This window comes from Leguminivora glycinivorella, chromosome 27, assembly GCF_023078275.1.
Source record: "Leguminivora glycinivorella isolate SPB_JAAS2020 chromosome 27, LegGlyc_1.1, whole genome shotgun sequence".
In the NCBI taxonomy this organism is placed as follows: domain Eukaryota; kingdom Metazoa; phylum Arthropoda; class Insecta; order Lepidoptera; family Tortricidae; genus Leguminivora; species Leguminivora glycinivorella.
In genome coordinates this window covers 6974306-6995806 of record NC_062997.1, presented here as the reverse complement: position 1 = coordinate 6995806, position 21501 = coordinate 6974306, and the positions used below count along the sequence as shown (strand labels likewise).

Sequence of the window (21501 nt, the reverse complement as noted above, 5' to 3'; positions counted from 1 at the left end):
CAGGATACACATGTCGACGAGTTTGCGCTTTAGTGTCAGTGGAAGGTTGCCCTTCATTAGCGTCTTCATGGACCAGAAGCTCTTCCAGGCGTTCTCGATGCGTCGATCGATTTCTTTGCACTGCCTGTTTTCGAAGGATGCTATCTGGCCCAAATAGATGTATTCGTCGACATATTGGATATCCTGTCCATCAACCGTGACCGTATCTTTGTTATTAATGTTATTATGTATGAAATTGACAAAAAAAAACTTTTTTGCGAATGTAACTAAAAGTGATATACAGGGTGGTTCCTGATAATGAACCTAGCTACATGTCAAATTTAACGGAAAACAAACAAAACACGGTGTATAGTCTCCCATAAAAATGAGTTTCAATATAAATCGAGTATCACTCCTGAAATGGACTTTATGTAAAATAAACTGTCTTTTCTCAATCACATTGTGCGTTACATCAGACATAAGGTACAGGGGGGCAAATCTCGACTGGGGGACAATTATAACTGATCAATTTTTAACCCCCGACGCAAAAACGAAGGGGTGTTATAAGTTTGACGTGTCTGTCTGTGGCATCGTAGCTCCCGAACGGATGAACCGATTTCGATTTAGTTTTTTTGTTTGAAAGCTGAGTTAGTCGGGAGTGTTCTTAGCCATGTTTCATGAAAATCGGTCCACTATGTCGCGGTCGGGGGTTTTTTCAAAATTTTAATTTTGTACACTATGATGTTGAGTTCTGCGTGTATCCACTGAACACGCCTACCATACATAACCGGTGGACACTCTATTTAATAATGCAAACATTGTAAAACATGGAAAAAATGGACCAGTTACATTTGCCCCCCGTAGAGATTTGCCCCGCAGTACCATATACATATTATTAATAATAATAACATCTAAAGCCTCACCAGCACGGGAAGCATGGTCGCGCGATAGACGATAAAATAGCAGGCCGTCCCTACCGCACTTACAAATAGTGCGATAGGGACGGCCTGCTATTTTATCGTCTATCGCGCGACCATGCTTCCCGTGCAGAAATATATGACTATGCGTCATCTCGCGGAATTTCATGACAACTATTTTCTTCATACTACACTGAACTGTCACAGCACACATTAGAATAACAGCGCCCTCTTGACAATGAGGAGGCACTGACATTTTATCCCGCCAGGCGGCGCCTGCGCAAGTGTCTAGGCATGTCACTGTCATTCACATGTTAGAGAGAATAGTTATTTGTTTTACAAGGGGGCAAAGTAGTTGTTTAACCGCACGTGCCAATATTGATACCCGAGCAAGCGAAAGATTCCAATATTGAACCGCGAGCGTAGCGAGTGGTTCAAAAAGTGGAATTTTGAGTGGAAGCTTGCGAGGGTATCAAGGCACGAAGGTTAAACAAACTTTGCCGCCGAGTGAAACACAACATTTTTCACCACACCAACACGAACAAAATACTGACTATAAAACATCAAAATAAATCAAATTCATCAATTTATTCAATATTTTTGATTCAAAATCATCATTTATAGGGTAAAATCTAGCAGACATATTAAGACATCGGGTTAAAATTTGCATGAAATTACTTTGCCCCCTTGTGGATAAAATGCAATTTTGCTATCTGTTTTCGAATAGCAAAGAATGCCTTTACCAGTTGGTGTGGTGAAAAAAAAATAACATCTCGCTCTCACGTATGAAGTTCTTTATCTGTGCAATGGACGGTGCGGTGGCGCCATCTGTCATAACCTTTGAGTGTGTCTCCTCATAGTCAAATACATATCTCTGGTCAGGCATTAATGAACTAAAATTTTTTTTTTTAAACATGGGACTGAGTATCATTCAATTTGAAGCATATTTGTCTAATTTTCTAATTTAATCTTAAATAAGATGAAAATAAGAGCCATAGTATGCGTGTTCGTTAATGAAACGTTTTTAATTTGTCAAAAATTTTGATTTTAAATGATAAACATTTTCTTTTTCTTATTGAAAGAGATAATTTTGAATGAAAACAAAAATATGCTATGACAAATGACTTGTACCTACAGTCGATTACAATAAGGTGAAAAAGTGGATACATCTTTTAAGAGTATTGTCAAAATAATTTGGCAAATAAATAAGTATTTATGTATAAATAAAACTTTGGTGTAGTGCCTTAAACACTGAAAAAAATTTTTTTTTCAACATTTTGCTGGCAAGTTTTTTCTTTATGCTAATGAAAAAAAATAGTACATTACATCAGAGGCCGGGAAAATGAGGATTTCCGGCCAAGTGGGTATATACGGCCGAGCGAGCGTGCGAGCGAGGCCGGATAGGGATACGAGGCCGGGAATCCGTTTTCACGCCGAGGCATGTATAGTGCTTTTCTCAAACATACAATGAAATAAAAAAAAATGCTCTAAAGGACAATATTTTATAAAAAAAAAGTTACTTTGCAGGCCTAGGCCTAAAAAATAATATGAAATCCCTTTACAGTCCTCTCGAGTTGTTGCGCCCAAAAAGCGATACTTCCCAGCCCATTTTAAGGAACGTAAAGACAATATTTCATTGCATGTTTGAGAAAACGATATTTTTACATCTTATATCTTCAAATTTAAATCTCAATTTTATAAAAAAATATTTTATAGGACCTTTTATTTGATGAAAATAAATAGATTTCTGTTGTAATAAATAATAAACATTTTTTTAAAACTAATAATGAAGACTCAAATGATGACATAAAATTGAAAAAAAAAAAAAACTACCACTACACTACGCGTTCTAATAAAGTGATTGAAATAAAATTTAGCACTTTTCTAATACTTCATTACTATATAATAACTATAAATATATTACTATACAAAGATCTACGTCTTTGAACATTGTAATTCGGCACTACATCTTGTCGATCATTGTATTTATTGAAACGTATATTTTAATTTCAATAAAAATGACGTTTAAGACAATGGTAGATAAAATTGTCGCTAGATGTCGTTAGATGCCGCATTTACTGATGTACGGAGTTACAACTCTTTTCCGTACTTATTTCTCTATGATACTAACAGACTATCACTGCGCTTTATGCCTGTCATGATGGACATCTGAGTATCCACTGATACTTTTTTTATTATTATAAATGGGCTTACTCTTGGCCACAGACTAGCCAAAGGCAAAGACGTGGCCTACGATGGAGTGAGCTCGCCCAGAAGATGCCTGTTCACTCTTGATTTGAAGGTTGCCGGGTTATATGAACTCTTAAAAACAGCCGCGGGCAAGGAATAGGCGAGATGACTAAAAAAAAAACTAATTAGTCCGTCAGTTAGATTATCAAAGAATTTTAGACACGTATCTTTTTTCTCGTAAACGAAAAATGACGACGGTACAGTGCGTTGAAGTTTCGCGTGACGTCACGCCTAGGTACAATTTTTACTAAGTGACGTCACAAGCCCCCACTCCGGAACTTTGATGCTCTATATCTTTGTACTTTTTCATCAATTGGAAAAAGCGAAAAATATGTGTTTAGTATTTTTGGACGATCTAACTGACGGACTAAACAGAATGCCATGTTTTATGTAGTATAGTCAATATAGTCATCTCTATTCCACTCCACTTGATGGTACTATGTAGATTGGCAAGTGAGTCTACCTAGAGAGTTTCTCCTTAAGCCAGTCGGCGGTGAGTTCGTCTATCTCTCTCACTTCGAGGAGGCGCGGGGCGCCGACGGCGGCCGCCAGGGCGCGCTGCGTGCCTGCGTACATCACCTGGAGAAAAAAAAGCCTTTTAATTCTAATTGCAAGTAGGTATTACATTTTTTTTACATTAATTTTTTTTGTTTAATTACGCTGGTGCTTTGTTTAATTGAAAAGGTCTAGTGCACCAGCATAATTAAACAAAAATTAATGTTAAAAAAAACCGGCCAAGGTGTCGGGCCACGCTCAGTGTAGGGTTCCGTAGTTTTACGTATTTTTCTCAAACAAAACATTTTTACCCTAACAAACTTACTAACAAAACATTTTTTTCCACTTTTTATTTTACCACTTTGTTGGCGTGATTGATATACATATTGGTACCAAATTTCAGCTTTCTAGTGCTAACGGTCACTGAGATTATCCGCGGACGGACGGACGCACGGACAGACAGACATGGCGAAACTATAAGGGTTCCTAGTTGACTACGGAACCCTAAAAAGTAATACCTACTTCGAGAAAGATAATCAATAATAAATCCTTCCGACATCCGATATGGGATCGGATAACGTGAAAACGGATTCAGGCGGGCCGTGTGCTTGTTTGCCATCGTCGTGGGATGAAGGGAGGGTGTGAAAGAGAAGGGTATACCTGGAGTTCCATATGCGCGTCCCGGGGAGTGTAGAATATGAAGCACATTGGGAAGGATGTGCGGCCATCTTCGTGCTCCATCTTGTAACTGCAAAGCAAGTTTATTTTTCATCACACTAGCTCGGTAAGTGTGAAGGGCTGGTTTTAGTTTAGTTTATTTATTCACTAGCGACCCGCCCCGGCTTCGCACGGGTACTATACCTACATGTAAAGTTGTAAACCTTCCTCTACAATCACTCTATCTATTAAAAAAAAACCGCATCAAAATCCGTTGCGTAGTTTTAAAGATTTAAGCATACATAGGGACAGAGAAAGCGACTTTGTTTTATACTATGTAGTGATGAACAATTTGACATCGTGGTGGCCTAGAGGTAGAGATTCGTACCAATGAGTTTTTCGGAACTTATGTGCGAAATGTCATTCGATATTGCGCCAGTCGCTTTTCCGTGAAGGAAAACATCGTGAGGAAACCGGGCTAATTCCAATAAAGCCTAGTTACCCTTCGGGTTGAAAGGTCAGATGGCAGTCGCTTTCGTAAAACTAGTGCCTGCGCCGAATCTTGGGATTAGTTGTCGACGGACCCCAGGCTCCCATGAGCCGTGGCAAATGCCGGGATAACGCAAGGAGGACGATGATGATGACTTGCTCAGTAAGTGTACAATTGCATGCAGGCTCAGGGGGTGTTATAGATAAAGCTTTTCCCTAGGGAGTTATGAAATTTCTTGTACCATAATGAACTGTTAAACTTACTATCTTTCTACCTTTTTAACCCCCGACGCAAAAACGACAGGGTGTTATAAGTTTGACGTGTCTGTCTGTCTGTGTGTGTGTCTGTCTGTGGCATCGTAGTTCCCGAACGAATGAACCGATTTAGATTTAGTTTTTTTTTTGTTTAAAAGCTGAATTAGTTGGGAGTGTTCTTAGCCATGTTTCATGAAAATCGGTCCACTACGTCGCGGTCGGGGTTTTTCAAATTTTTTTCTACTCCCGAACTGTTATTATTCGTCATTTACAGGGTCGTGCATAGATCTTTAAAACCCTACATAAAAGTCTATTCCCCAAAGCCAGCGTCCGCCGCCTTTCCGCGCATGCGCGCAGTATCGAAAAAACTGAAAACGCATTGTTTGGCTCTGTAACCATGGCAACGCATTGTTATAACGATACTGCGCGCGTGTGCGGGAAGGCTTTGGGCAGCTGAGCTGACAGTGCAAACCTTTGCGTCAAAAATAGTCAAAATACTCGTGGCGTCTTAATAACAATTTTCGGCTTCGTTTCAAATTGTTATCCACGCCACTCGTCTTTTTTGACCTCCTTTAAATGCCTGTTGCATAAAATACTATTAATGTTGTGGTTAGGTTATTATTATTATATTCTTAAGCTCTTAAGGCACACCACACCTTGGACACTAATGATATATGAAAGAGGCCCGCTCCTACGCACACATTCTAAGCTCATGTAGGTGAACGCGTACCATGCTTGTATGAGTGAGATATGACAGGTCAACTGTTCGCGTTTTTGACAGGCGGCAACTGTGAGGTAACCGAGAGGGAGCGGGAGTGGCCATACTGTACGATAGTACTCTTTATTATACTGTGCTTAAGGGTTGATTTGTTTACCTGTATACAATGAAGCGTGGCTGGTGAGACGGCAGTATATCTTGCAGCTCTTCTAACTCAACACTCTCCAGTTCTTCGTCTACCTCCAGCATCTGCTTTTCTCTGTTTACCTGAAATATAAGTTTTTTATATGTTTTACATACACAACCGAAAAATCGTGATTTGAGTTTCTTTTTTTTCGCCACATGTGATATTTTTGACAAAAATTATGTTATTTCTACTCAGAATCACTAGCTTTTTCAATCCTAGTAGTTAAAAAAATTGGGGCGAGGTTGATCTGTGTAAGGTGTCCCCCAATATAAAAATGTATAAAAAAAAAATATCTCAATTTTTTTCTTTTGAGAACACAGATGTGAGTTTATGTGTGAGGAGTGTTACTGAATTGTTAAATAAATAAGAGCAATTAAAATAATTCAAAGTATTGAGCTGTTACAAAAATACCAGTTACAAACTCTGGCACTGGGACAAAAGATAGGCAAGTTCAACCAGGGAAAAAACCCTAAATTGACCTACTAATGAGGTGAACCGTGACGCATTTACGATCAGAAATGAATAAATCCATAATATTGTTACATGACTCATGTCGCGAGTTACCGCGCGTATCTCGCCAGATAATCACATCGACTTGTATGACGCCAAGCGATATATACTATCGACAGATGGGCGGCAACCCGGCGAAAAAAAAAAGTTTGGGTTGGGGTGTAGGAAAGGGTGGCCGTACCTGGGACTTAGAAAAATTTTGACCAAAATTTTTTTTATTTATTTTCCATTGTAATCATATTTTATATGTCGAAAAAACCATATTATTTCAAATAAACTTTTTTCTACGAGCCACCATTACGAAGTTATCACAGTATGAAGGGCGCAGGACTTAGAAAAAATTTGATGTATGTGGTGTCATTATGACCATTAGGGCCCCAGAGTAAGGTTAGGTTAGGTTGGTTAGGTTTCTTCCAAAATGCGCGAAGCGCATAACCACCCAGAATAGAAGCCCCCGCGCAGCGGGGGCTTCGTCGACCCTGTCACGGAATTTACTATCGGGTTCTATTGACAATTTTCCGATAGATTACAATCTGACTAGTAAAATTATAATCTAACGGTTTTTACAATCTTGCGGTGACATATATATTTCATTCATCCAAAATAGGTGTTATAATGACACCGCTCAGCGTGAAAATTTTCTAAGTGTTGAAATTTATAAAACTTTGTGTCGCTATATTTCGGCCATTTCTCAATTTAGAGAAAAAAAGTTCCAGTAAAAGATGCTTATTTTTACATATTCTTTAATGTTCTGATCAAAAAAGTAGTAAAAACGAGCAAAAAAAAAAAATTAAAATTTTTCTAAGTCCTATATATGGGCCACCCTTTGCTACACTCTGACCAAAGTTTGACCATATCAAATAGGTATTTTATACTGTATTTACTAATTAAAGTCATTTATTGTTGACAAAATTATGTTTAGTTGTTTATCTATTGAATGAGCGCCAAAAAAGCTAACAACTAAGTGCCATATGATGCTCTGTAGATAATATCCTGTCCATTGTAAACGTTTAATATTTTAAGGATAAATATGTACAGGAAACAAGATAATGCATCGTACCTTCAATATTAGCGCACAATTTTCGTTGTGTTTAGAGAAGCGGAACTTCTTCAGTTTTTCCTTTACGTCGTCTCCTATATCGCACACGTTTACATTGTGGCCGGACATGGTTATTTGTTTAGGTAGTAAATTGTAATTATTTAATTTCGATTGAGACGCTTCAATAGATCGACACGCGTCAATGCAGTCAACAGATCAACACAATTTTGACAGGCAGAAGCAGCCTGAGGCAGACTTGCACGAACTATGTTCATAGTGTACAAAACGGAATTATTTGATTTTGATAGATAATGTTTTAGAAATAATTTGATTGATTACTGATTTATAAAATCAGACAAAATACAGCTTTTATGTGATATTTTCTGTCTAATATTATCACTCAGATTAAAAAATGCTGGTTACCAAAGTTCTAAATTTCTAAATTCACTTTGCAAAAACAAAACGCGTTTTGACGTTTGGCACCGTTTAGGTAGATGCTGTTCTGTCTTAATATGCTATTGACAGTTATTCTTATTACGGTAATGACTCTTACTGCGTAAGTACACAGTTTACATTTTGGTTGGGTTAGTAAATATGTATTGAAATTACGTAATTAGTGTCAACCGTTTTTTGTAAAAGTAAAAGTGACAATCGGAATTTTCTGAGGTAGTTCCTGTCAAAGGTTAGAGCGATTTTCCGCTCATAAAACTGGAATATTTCACTTAAATTTAATATTAGTGACATAAAAATACTCCATGTTACCTGTGTCGATATAAGTTTTAGCGGAATTCGACTTTGTTTTGTGAATGCTGCGTGTTTTAGAAAGTGGTTTTCGTATGTAAGATGTTTTGTTTATCGACAATTGTGCTTGCTGAAGAGGTTTAGATGCCCTATTTAGAGTACAATAGTGTAATCTGAGACCTGAATAACTTGTGAGTATCTGCTCTTTGATAGTGCATGCATTAATTTGTAAATGTTGTATTATAGTTTGCCTTTGTCTCATTAGGAAGTACCTCGGTAGAGTGACACTGGGTGAGAGGCGTAGAATTGCGAGCGTAACGGATGAAGGATTTTTATCTCGTTTCAAAACCACTTTGCCTATATCATGTAACAATATTTACAGTAATACAAAACTATTCAGTTAAACATCAATGGGTCTGCTACATGAAATTTGAATATTTGATCTGCAGTTTTTATGATCAATTTTTACTGATATATTTACAATAAGTAATCGTAAAATAAGTAGTTTAGATTTTTGGGTTGTAAGTATACTTTATTGCAAATAAAGTGTAGATATACCACTTAGCTAAGTATTTATTTAAAACTTAAAACAGAAGTAACTATAGTATGATTATTTATTAAAAATTGTGATAAGGGCAAGAGAATGATGTATGTTTAATCAGGTTCAACAACATATCAAACTATGTTCCATTTGAAATGCAATTATTATATGATCAACAAAATTATGAGTGGGGTAGCCAACTTTTCGAACAATTTATGACACTGCCTTATTAGTTAAAAATAATTTGTGTTATGTATAACTAGGTTGTTTAGTCCTAACTGCCATTAAATCTAGGATAATTTAATCCTGTTTGTATAATTTCAACAATAGACTATAGTCACAGTATAATAAAGAGTACTATCGTACAGTATGGCTACTCCCGCTCCCTGCTGAAAGTGCCGCCCACCCTAGGGTGGAGCGAAAAAACACTTTTCTGGAATTAGCAAACCTAATAGTTATCAATCAATGCCCCTTAGTCTATGAAGCCTTTGTGCAAATTTTCAGCTTTTTAAATCAACATCTTCTGCCTCCGCATTTTGTTTGAAATTTTGAAAATCTCATACAAACCTGAAAATTCAACTTTTAGATAAAAAATGTTTTTCGGCAGTGTTATGTTCAGTATACATTATTGATACATATTATTACAAGAAACTACCAAAAATTGCGAAAATAGCGTTAAAAATCGCCAATTTTCAGTATTTTAGCGGCTATTTTGGCGAATGTACTGAAACTAGACAAACTTTGGCGATTCTTGACGCTATTTTCGCAACTTTTTGTAGTTTCTCATAATGATAGGTATCCATAACATATACTAAGCATAATACTGCCGAAAAATTTTTTTTATCTGAAAGTTGAATTTTTAGGTTTGTATGAGATTTTCAAAATTTCAACCCTAATGCGGAGGCAGAAGATGTTGATTTAAAAAGCCGAAAATTTGCACAAAGGCTTCATAGACTAAGGGGCAATGATTGATAACTATTAGGTTTGCTAATTCCAGAAAAGTGTTTTTTCGCTCCACCCTAGCCCACCCCCTCTCGGTTACCTCACAGTTACCGCCTGTCAAAAACGCGAACAGTCGACCTGTCATATGTCACTCATACAAGCGTAATACGCGTTCACCTACACGAGTTTAGACGGTGTGCTAGGAACGCTCCTCTTTAATATATTTGATCGCCAGTGTCCGAGGTGTGCTATAGTCTAGATAGTAATTTTGGCGCAGTATTTTATCTTCTTATTTCGAATATGAAGTATTTTGATGACCACTCTGGCGTAGCTGGCTTAGTGGGTATCTGCGCTTGTCACACAAATAAATGGGATTCGAACTCGGGACCGCGGCTTCACTAAAGTAAATAAAGAGTACTGATTTAAAAGTTTTTTTAACTATTTAAAATCTGTCACCTACCAGAGTATACATATTACATATAATTTATACATATTGCATTTACTAACAATTGATTACTACAAATTTTTAATTTTTTACTTTAACAATCTTGACATATTGATGTAATCAATACTTGATTTAAAATTACCTGATACTGTTAATCTCCTGTTAATTTATTAATTCTTAAATCAATATTGCATGCCACATAAAATGGTTATTTTATTAATACCAGTAGATTAAGTTTTATCCGGCTTTGATAAGTAATCTGTTGTACTCAGTAACAAGTGATTCTTTTTGGGCTTCTTATAATGCAATTGTATTTTAGAACTGACTAATATTGTATCTGATATGTCATTTTATTTATGAGAATATAATGTCTAGAGTAGAGATGGGCCGAATATTCGGTAAATATTCGGTATTCAGCATATTTCGTTTTTTAATGTTCGTATTTGGCCGAATAATTTGGTTGCTTTGCCGAATATTTACCGAATAAACAAAGTAAAAAAATAATGAAGATCTTACGTATTCCTTTGGATGATAAGCTCCTATTTTACTAGCTTTCTAAGGAACTACTAGAAAGAGATAATTGCCTATACATCAAAACACAAATACAAAGTTGGAAAAACCATAGTTTAAGAGTTGAGAAGACTTTAGAGTTGTTTTAACTAAGGTTTAGTTAAATTTACTAAATCGTAATAACATATGCAGTTCTAGTATACATATGTAACCATTATCAATCATTTAATAGTTTTTTCTTAACATCCGCTTTCTAAATAGGGCGTAACCGAATATTCGGCCGAATGTTCGGTTCGGTAAGAGCTGAACCGAATGTTCGGCCGAATATTCGTATTCGGCAAAGTCCATATTCGGCCCATCTCTAGTCCAGAGTAAACAATATGTGTAGGTTCAGTAGTAGATTACTTTTTATATTGATATTTTACCTGTAATTTTATGCAAAATATATGATGAAATTGCAGTCAATTTAATATTATGAATTACAACAGGACCATTTAGCATATTATTAAAAAATAAAAATTTTGAAAAAATCCCCGACCGCAGCATAGTCCCTAGACCGATTTTCATGAAACATGGCTAAGAACACTCCCAACTAACTCAGCTTTCAGACAAAAAAACTTAATCTAAATCGGTTCATCCGTTCGGGAGCTACGATGCCACAGACAGACAGACAGACACACTGTGTGTGTCTGTCTGTGTGACAGACACATCAAACTTATAACACCCCATCGTTTTTGCGTCGGGGGTTAAAAATTCGCTGTCACCATGTAAACTTGACTTAGTAAGTAGGGTGATGGCCTAGTAATCCACGGTCACAAGTTCAAATCTCATCTAGCACAGTGAATTTCTACATATATTTTCATTGAATCTGTATGTTTCATAACACAATTGTACATATCGTCACTACTTTGAAAAAATCTCGTATCTCACGCTGCTCCTCAAAGTTAAAACGCAGTAAGTCTATATGCATTCCATACATACTTACTACAATTTTCTTTTCATTGACAGACGAAGATACAAGTTTTTTTAAAAGTAGTGACGATATACATTTTATCGCAAGATTTTATTCAGCATATGCATATCTTTGTTGCAGGGGTCATTGGCCTGACAATGTCACGCGAGGACTGATTTGAATCGAGTAGAATACAGATAGCAACATGGCGGAAAGTAAGTTATCTATTGTTTATCATTTTATCTATGTCTATGATGCAAAGAGGCAGCAACAGTCGAAGAGGTGTAAAGTATTTTTTTTCCCCTTACTAGCACGGAAACACGTGTTTTGTCCTTTAATACCAGCGGGTAAAAACGCATTTTATCCACTAGTGGGTAAAGTAATTTGACCTTGAATAAAGTCAAATTAATTGCTTTAAAATTGATAAAAGTAGGTGAATCTAGTAATAAAGATGATTTACCACCTGTGGAACTACTGGAAGCAGTGATAAACGCATTTTTTGCGTTGTAGTTTCCTCGCTATAGTGAGGGGAAAAGTTTTGTGTTACACTCGGATGCAATAGTTATTTGTTATACAAGGGGGCAAAGTTGTATTTTAACGCCGAGTGTGGAATTGAAAAACGAGCAAGTGAAAGGATTCTATAGTTGAACCACGAGCGAAGCGAGTGGTTCGAGAATAGAATCCTGAACTTGCGAGTTTTTTAACACACGAGAAGTAAAATACATTTGCACCCGTCTGTAACACAAAACTTTTCCCTTCACTATAGCGAGGAAACTACAACGCAAAAAATGCGTTTATCACTGCTTCCAGTAGTTGCACAGGTGGTAAATCATCTTCATTACTAGATTCACCTACTTTTATAAATTTTAAAGCACTTAATTTGACTTCATTCAAGGTCAAATTACTTTACCCACTAGTGGGTAAAATGCGTTTTTACCCGCTGGTATTAAAGGACAAAACACGTGTTTCCGAGCTAGTGAGGGGAAAATGTATTTTACTTCTCGTGTGTTAAAAAACTCGCAAGTTCAGGATTCTATTCTCGAACCACTCGCTTCACTCGTGGTTCAACTATAGAATCCTTTCACTTGCTCGTTTTTCAATTCCACACTCGGCGTTAAAATACAACTTTGTCCCCTTGTATAACAAATAACTATTATCTGCCATTTCAGGATTTATGATCCCCTGTGACTCATATCGAATTTGGCACAATAAATGATTGTGTTCTGTAGTATTTGACATAAAAAAAAAACAATATTTGTATATTTTGGTTATTAAAAGTATATGATGACTACGCATTTTCGATTAAAAATGTGTGTATTTATTTATTTATTTTGGCCACCGAAAACGCTGTCAGCAATGTAGTGACCTCATGGAAATCGAACCTTACTGCATGTCAAAACAATCACTGACATATTGAACTTTATGCCTTCATACTTAAAAAGTTTTGCAAAATGTCGTTTTCGAGTAGAATGACCTGATGCACAGATAATCTATAATTTAACATGACTGTGTTGTTTTCGCCTGATTGCGTAAAAGTATATATACTTTAATAGTTATTTGTTATACAAGGGGGCAAAGCAGGGACCGGACAACCCCTTCCGCGCTACAAGCCTTTCATTGGGAATCCCTAACGTAAGGACGACCCAATCGAGAGACTCTCCCTTTCGAACTGCAAGCCCATTCATTTGACTAGCCCTTACAAAAAACTAAGCAAAACAATAAAGCTAGCCCTGTGCATTGGCTTAGCGCTATCCGATACGGCTTGCAAGCCTTTAATAAGGGTTACCCTTATTTTAAGCGCTATTTATAAGGCTTTCCCTTTTGTTAAAGCGTAGTCGAGCCTTGCGTAAAAGAGACAGGATTATGAATCTAAGCTATTGTAAGAACAGGAAGGAAAATGCGCTGTTGCCACTCCGCACTATGCGCCCCATTTTTAATTTTGCAACGAAACATGTTTTCGTTGGATAAAAGTAGATCACGGCTAGAAATTATTTTTAATGAACTGGGAGACAAGGAAGTGATGGATCGCCTGATGGTAAATGATCATCGCCGCCCATAGATCAGTATGTACGTTCGTACGTATGAATGTATGTAGGTATGTATGAATGTATGTAGGTATGTATGTATGAATATAATTATGTAAATATGTATGTATGCATGTAAATATACAGTGTTGGCCGAAAATCAATACAATTAACCATTAACATTACACATTGAAAACGTTAATTGCCAACATAAAAACAAGCCGTTTTCGTCATCCAACTCGCCTTGATGAGTTAATTGGGTGAGCAGTTCCTAAGATAAGATAGAGCTGATGCTGAACCCTGGCTTTTCCCAGGGGAACGCGGGTTTGGTTTAACATAGGCAAGCGCTGTTTTCGTCATCGGACTTGTTTTGATGAGTACTTGAGTGAGCAGTAACCAAGGTACAGCTGATGCTGAACCCTGGCTATTCCTAGGGGAACGCGGGTTTGGAGTAACATAGGCAAGCGCTGTTTTCGTCATCGGACTTGTCTTGATGAGTACTTGTGTGAGCAGTAACCAAGGTAGAGCTGATGCTGAACCCTGGCTACTCCTAAGGGAACTCGGGTTTCGTGCAACACAGGCAAACGCTGTTTTCTTCATCGGACTTGTATTGATGAGTACTTGAGTGAGCAGTAACCAAGGTAGAGCTGATGCTGAACCCTGGCTTTTCCCAGGGGAACGCGGGTTTGGAGTAACATAGGCAAGCGCTGTTTTCTTCACCGGACTTGTCTTGGTGAGTACTTGAGTGAGCAGTAACCAAGGTAGAGCTGATGCTGAACCCTGGCTTTTCCCAGGGGAACGCGGGTTTGGAGTAACATAGGCAAGCGCTGTTTTCTTCACCGGACTTGTCTTGGTGAGTACTTGTGTAAGCAGTAACCAAGGTAGAGCTGATGCTGAACCCTGGCTATTCCTAGGGGAACGCGGGTTTGGAGTAACATAGGCAAGCGCTGTTTTCGTCATCGGACTTGTCTTGATGAGTACTTGAGTGAGCAGTAACCAAGGTAGAGCTGATGCTGAACCCTGGCTATTCCTAAGGGAACTCGGGTTTCGTGCAACATAGGCAAACGCTGTTTTCGTCATCGGACTTGTCTTGATGAGTACTTGAGTGAGCAGTAACCAAGGTAGAGCTGATGCTGAACCCTGGCTTTTCCCAGGGGAACGCGTGTTTGGTGTAACATAGGCAAGCGCTGTTTTCGTCATCGGACTTGTTTTGATGAGTACTTGAGTGAGCAGTAACCAGGCTGATGCTGAACCCTGGCTATTCCTAGGGGAACTCGGGTTTCGTGCAACATAGGCAAACGCTGTTTTCGTCATCGGATTTGTCTTGATGAGTACTTGAGTGAGCAGTAACCAAGGTAGAGCTGATGCTGAACCCTGGCTATTCCTAGGGGAACTCGGGTTTCGTGCAACATAGGTAAACGCCGTTTTTGTCAGCGGACTTGTCTTGATGAGTACTGGTAAAGCTGATATTGAACTCTGGCTGTACCTAGGGGAACTTAGGTTTGGTGCAACATAGACAAACCCGGTTTCCGTTATAGGCCCTGCCTTTATGAGGACTTGGGTGCGCAGTACCCAAGCCACTGCTGTAGCTGAGACCTGGTGGTACCTAGGGGAACTCAGGTTCGGTGCAATATAAATAAACGCTGTTTTCTGTTCATAGTATGTTTCGTGTGAAATATCTTAGACTCGCCTTTATGACTGGTACTTGGTTGAGTTGAGTAGTACCATAGAATCTGTCAAACTATTTCTGTTGATTGTTGTGAATTCTATGAAGATCGTTTGAAACAGAAATACTTTTCTGGTGGCAATCAAGCATACAGCCCGTCTGATAGTAAATAGTTACCGCAGTCTATGGACGCTTGGAACTCCAGTATTCTCTTTATTCCCTGTGTTACTATTAGTGAAATCGACTGTACTTAATTTTGATATTCAAATGGATATACATACGTATTTTTTAGACATAAATAAAGTGTTTTAGGTATGGCAAATCAATAAATTTGTTCTAACTACTTGATGTTAATATTCAGTTCTGGTAGGATTTTTGTTCAGTTAATATTATGTTTTATGCCTAACTTGACATTGCATGAAATATTTCTATATTATAATGCACCGAAACCAGAGTTGCCCTAGATACCGCCAGGGCTCAGCTACAACGCTGTCTTGGCTATTGCGCACCCAAGTCCTCGTCAAGACAAGTCCGATGACGCAAACAGAGTTTGCCTATGTTACACCAAACCCGAGTTCCCCTAGGTACAGCCAGGTTTCAGCATCAGCTCTATCTCGGGTACAGCTCACCCAAATACTCATTAAGACAAGTCCAATGACGAAAACAGCGTTTGCCTGTGTTACACTAAACCCGAGTTCCCCTAGGTGCAAACAGAGTTCAGCATCAGCTACACTTCGGGTACTGCTCACTCAAGTACTCATCAAGACAAGTCCGATGACGAAAACAGCGTTTGCCTGTGTTACACTAAACCCGAGTTCCCCTAGGTGCAGCCAGAGTTCAGCAACAGCTGGACTTTGGGTACTGCTTGCTCGAGTACTCATCAAGACAAGTCCGATGACGAAAACAGCGGTTGCCTGGGTTACACTAAACCCGAGTTCCCCTAGGTGCAGCCAGGGTTCAGCATCAGCTGGATTTCGGGTACTGCTCACTTAAGTACTCATCAAGACAAGTCCGATGACGAAAACAGCGTTTGCCTGTGTTACACTAAACCCGATTTCCCCTAGGTGCAGCCAGGGTTCAGCATCAACTGGACTTCGGGTACTGCTCACTCGAGTACTCATCAAGACAAGTCCGATGACGAAAACAGCGTTTGCCTGTGTTACACTAAACCTGAGTTCCCATAGGTGCAGCCAGGGTTCAGCATCAGCTGGAATTTGGGTACTGCTCACTCGAGTACTCATCAAGACAAGTCCGATGACGAAAACAGCGTTTGCCTGTGTTACACTAAACCCGAGTTCCCCTAGATGCAGCCAGGGTTCAGCATCAACTGGACTTCGGGTACTGCTCACTCGAGTACTCATCAAGACAAGTCCGATGACTACACCGGTCAAATCTTACATGAAAATCGGCTAAAAAAACAAAGTGTGATGTAAAGCTGGATTTTTGGTATGTTATTTGGAGTCCTTGGGGGAATGTAAGACTATATTTTGCAAGCAAAAAAAAAGTGTGCTAACTTCGTAATTTAAAAAAAAAAAGAAAAAATCGGACTTTTTTTGGTTTTTATTTTTTTATTAAAAAACTATGCGTTTTTGGTCAAAAGTTGCTATGTAATATTGAAAGCGCATTAAATTTCAAACAGTTTGATATCTTTTTTATCAATGTGCGTCAAATAGTTTTCGAGATATGAAGCGTCAAAAAAGGTGAATTTTTGGCGCATTTATGAAATGTAGCGTTTTGCCAATATTTTTAGACAAATATCTGCAAAATACTTCATGATATGATATATATTGCAATATAACATTGTATAAAATTTATTTTGCTTTAGTTTTAGTGCAAATAAAGGTCAGTAAGACGAATAGTTACTTTGGTAAACAAAAAAAATCTATAAATAGAGAAGCCATGAGTCTGGTAGATTGGTTAAGGTAAAATAGTTTACGCTAAAAGTTTTAGGTTGAAAGTGCTATCTATTCGATCTTACTTTCTTTGATATCCGTTTATCTGAAAAAATTGTCTAAGCTAACTTTGCATCGATTTGATATTACTAATGAAGAAATAAAATACAGTAAAATTTTGAAGTTTAGTAAATTATAAAAATAAAAGAGAATTAGTTACATTTTACTTTTTCCTTTTTGAGGGTCCTGGTTCTGCATCTTGATGGCACAACTCCTGTAGTGATAAAAGGTCCGCTTGAGTTGTATTTGACCACCAATTGCTGTGGAAAAACTACGGGAACGGAAAGCGCCCACGCCAATTATTAAGATACTGAAGAAGTGGTATTCCCAGCAGAAGAACGTAGTAAGATGGAAGTCAATTCTGTCCACAGCCAGCGGGCTAAACTGTGGCGTGAGACAAGGAGGCAGTATGTCTCCGGCTCTCTTCAGCGTGTACATGGATGGGCTGTCGCAGTCTTTGACCAGTACCGAGGTTGGCTGCTCCATCAATGGGCAAATGATAAATCACATCGCATATGCAGACGATATGGTCCTACTAGCACCATCTGTGGGAGCTATGCGTAAGATACTTGCAGAATGCGAGAGATACGCCAGCCAGCATATCATGAGATACAATACGGACAAGTCTGAATTTATGCTCATGGAGGCAGCACATATGCCCACACATGTACCACCTCTTTTGCTTGAAGGAGTTCAATTGCGGAGAGTACACGAAGTCAAATATCTTGGTCACATCTTGTTGTCCAGTTTAAAAGACCAGGCAGGCAATTATGGTCGCGCGATAAATGATAAAACATCTGGCCGTCCCTGTCGCACTTACTAATAGTGCGATAGGGACGGCCTGATATTTTATCGTCTATCGCGCGACCATGCTACCCGTGCAGGAGGACATAGAAAGGCAGAGGCGAGCCACCGCAGTAAGGGCAAACATGTTGGCTAGAAGATTCGCCAAATGTAGTGACAGAGCGCAAAAAGACAGCTGTTCCTGAGTTTTTGACAAGCGTGTATACTGTCGAGTTATGGTCCGACTACACCTGCGCGGCGGTGAGAGACCTGCGCGTGCAATACAACACATACTATGTACTGATATTTCGTTAAACGGAGAATACTATGATTCGGGCACGTCCACGACAACGCTCGTGAGATTGCATCGATGTTATTGACCCTCAGTGATATGCTTTAAAAACCAGTCCGTACAATAACAATTTCGGAACAATCTGATTCAATTAATGAGGGTTTTCTACTCGTAAATATTTTTTTTCGCCAAGCGGCGATCCTGAGGTCTTTTTGACCGTAAACTTAACTTACTAAATAAATGTTGATTTGATATACGCAAATATGTGTCTGAGTAATACTTGAACAGCCCCCAAATAATAATTTAATTTAATTTAATTAATTTAATATCAGTACATAATAATTCGTTCTCCGCTACACCTCCTGTAAATATATGTAAACTATCCCATTTGGCCATTACCATCCACCGATTATTTTTGATCCAGTTATACTAGACTTACGATATAATCCTATTTTTTTAAATAACTGGCACACTTTTGGTCCTAAATGAAAGCCAGTGAAATTTTCTACATTTTTATTTTACAATTTATGTAAAAGCCTGAGTTGTTTTGCTGATATCTGTCACAAAATATTATCAAAACGAATGTTTTCATAGAAAGGGGAAAAATGCTCTTTTTTTGACGCTTCATATCTCAAAAACTATTTGACGGACATTGATAAAAATTATGTCAAACTGTTTGGAATTTAATGCGCTTTCAACATTACAAAGCAACTTTTGACCAAAAATGCATAGTTTTTTAATAAAACGGGAAATACCAAAAAAAGTCTGATTTTTTTACTTTTTTTTTTAAATTGCGAAGTTAGCACACCATTTTTTTGCTTGCAAAATATAGTCCTACATTCCCCCAAGGACCCCAAATAACATATCAAAAATGCAGCCTTACATCACACTTTGTTTTTTTATTTCTCTTTTTGACCAGTGTAGACGAAAACAGCGGTTGCCTGGGTTACACTAAACCCGAGTTCCCCTAGGTGCAGCCAGGGTTCAGCATCAGCTGGATTTCGGGTACTGCTCACTCGAGTACTCATCAAGACAAGTCCGATGAGGAAAACAGCGTTTGCCTGTGTTACACTAAACCCGATTTCCCCTAGGTGCAGCCAGGGTTCAGCATCAACTGGACTTCGAGTACTTCTCACTCGAGTACTCATCAAGATAAGTCCGATGACGAAAACAGCGTTTGCCTGTGTTACACTAAACCCGAGTTCCCATAGGTGCAGCCAGGATTCAGCATCAGCTGGAATTTGGGTACTGCTCACTCGAGTACTCATCAAGACAAGTCCGATGACGAAAACAGCGTTTGCCTGTGTTACACTAAACCCGAGTTCCCCTAGATGCAGCCAGGGTTCAGCATCAGCTGGACTTCGGGTACTGCTCACTCGAGTACTCATCAAGACAAGTCCGATGACGAAAACAGCGTTTGCCTGTGTTACACTAAACCCGAGTTCCCCTAGATGCAGCCAGGGTTCAGCATCAGCTGGACTTCGGGTACTGCTCACTCGAGTACTCATCAAGACAAGTCCGATGACGAAAACAGCGTTTGCCTGTGTTTCACTAAACCCGAGTTCCCCTAGGTGCAGCCAAGGTTCAGCATCAGCTGGAATTCGGGTACTGCTCACTCGAGTACTCATCAAGACAAGTCCGATGACGAAAACAGCGTTTGCCTGTGTTACACTAAACCCGAGTTCCCCTAGGTGCATCCAGGGTTCAGCATCAGCTGGACTTCGGGTACTGCTCACTAGAGTACTCATCAAGACAAGTCCGATGTCGAAACCAGCGTTTGCCTGTGTTACACTAAACCCGAGTTCCCCTAGGTACAGCCAGGGTTCAGCATCAGCTGGACTTCGGGTACTGCTCACTCGAGTACTCATCAAGACAAGTCCGATGACGAAAACAGCGTTTGCCTGTATTACACTAAACCCGAGTTCCCCTAGGTGCAGCCAGGGTTCAGCATCAGCTAGACTTAACTAAACCGGCCAAGAGCGTGTCGGGCCACGCTCAGTGTAGGGTTCCGAAGTTTTCCATATGTTTCTCAAAAACTACTGAACCTATCAAGTTCAAAACAATTTTCCTAGAAAGTCTTTACAAAGTTCTACTTTTGTGATTTTTTTCATATTATTTAAACTTGTGGTTCAAAAGTTAGAGGGGGGGGGCGCACTTTTTTTTCCTTTAGGAGCGATTATTTCCGAAAATATTAATATTATCAAAAAGCAATCTTAGTAAACCCTTTATTCATTCTTAAATACCTATCCAACAATATATCTATATATCACACGTTGGGGTTGGAATGAAAAATATTATCAGCCCCATTTTACATGTAGGGGGGGTACCCTAATAAATTTTTTTTCCATTTTTTATTTTTACACTATTGGCGTGATTGATATACATATTGGGACCAAATTTCAGCTTTCTAGTGCTAACGGTTACTGAGATTATCCGCGGACGGACGGACGGACGGACAGACAGACATGGCGAAACTATAAGGGTTCCTAGTTGACTACGGAACCCTAAAAAGCAGCGTTTGCCTGTGTTACACCTGAGCAAAGAAGGAGCCTATCATAACTATAAGTATTTGGTATTGAAAATTGAACCTTATTAGGGTTCCGTAGCCAAAATGGCAAAAACGGAACCCTTATAGTTTCGTCATGTCCGTCTGTCCGTCTGTCCGTCTGTCCGTCTGTCACAGCCGATTTACTCGGAAACTATAAGTACTACAGTGATGAAATTTGATGGGAATATGTGTTGTATGAACCGCTACAAAATTATGACACTAAATAGTAAAAAAAAGAATTGGGGGTGGGGCCCCCATACATGTAACTGAGGGATGAAATTTTTTTTTCGATGTACATACCCGTGTGGGGTATCAATGGAAAGGTCTTTTAAAATGATATAAAGTTTTCTAAAAAACATTTTTCTTAAAGTGAACGGTTTTTGAGATATCAGCTCTCAAAGTCGTAAAAAGTATGTCCCCCCCCCTCTATTTTTATAACTACGGGGTATAAAATTCTAAAAAAAATAGAGGTGATGCATGCTAATTAACTCTTTCAACGATTTTTGGTTTGATCAAAGTATCTCTTATAGTTTTTGAGATAGGTTGATTTAACTGTAATTTTGGTTAAGTTATTGGTTTATTATATTTGCTGCTACGGAACCCTTTGTG

The 21501-nt window shown here is 38.6% G+C and overlaps 2 protein-coding genes across 3 annotated transcripts in view; one reads left to right on the top strand and one right to left on the bottom strand.

Annotated features, from left to right (window-relative positions):
• Window positions 1-3592: 3592 nt before the first annotated feature.
• Window positions 3593-7718, bottom strand: LOC125240291 (glia maturation factor beta). Its single transcript, XM_048148161.1, has 4 exons — window positions 7518-7718; window positions 5918-6027; window positions 4302-4389; window positions 3593-3725 (listed from the first exon to the last, which is right to left on the bottom strand). Exons 1-4 carry the CDS (start codon window positions 7623-7625, stop codon window positions 3606-3608), a joined length of 426 nt encoding a protein of 141 aa, XP_048004118.1. The 5' UTR covers window positions 7626-7718; the 3' UTR covers window positions 3593-3605.
• Window positions 7719-8146: 428 nt separating this feature from the next.
• LOC125240252 (copper-transporting ATPase 1) overlaps window positions 8147-21501 on the top strand; it is a 109009-nt gene continuing 95654 nt past the window's right edge. The window contains exons 1-2 of one of the 2 annotated variants that reach the window (XM_048148091.1): window positions 8147-8428; window positions 11769-11842. In XM_048148091.1, the coding sequence (XP_048004048.1) occupies window positions 11833-11842 (10 nt within the window). In that variant the 5' untranslated portion in view covers window positions 8147-8428; window positions 11769-11832. The remainder of the gene's footprint in view (window positions 8429-11768; window positions 11843-21501) is intronic. The other variant, XM_048148092.1, reaches the window with a different exon arrangement.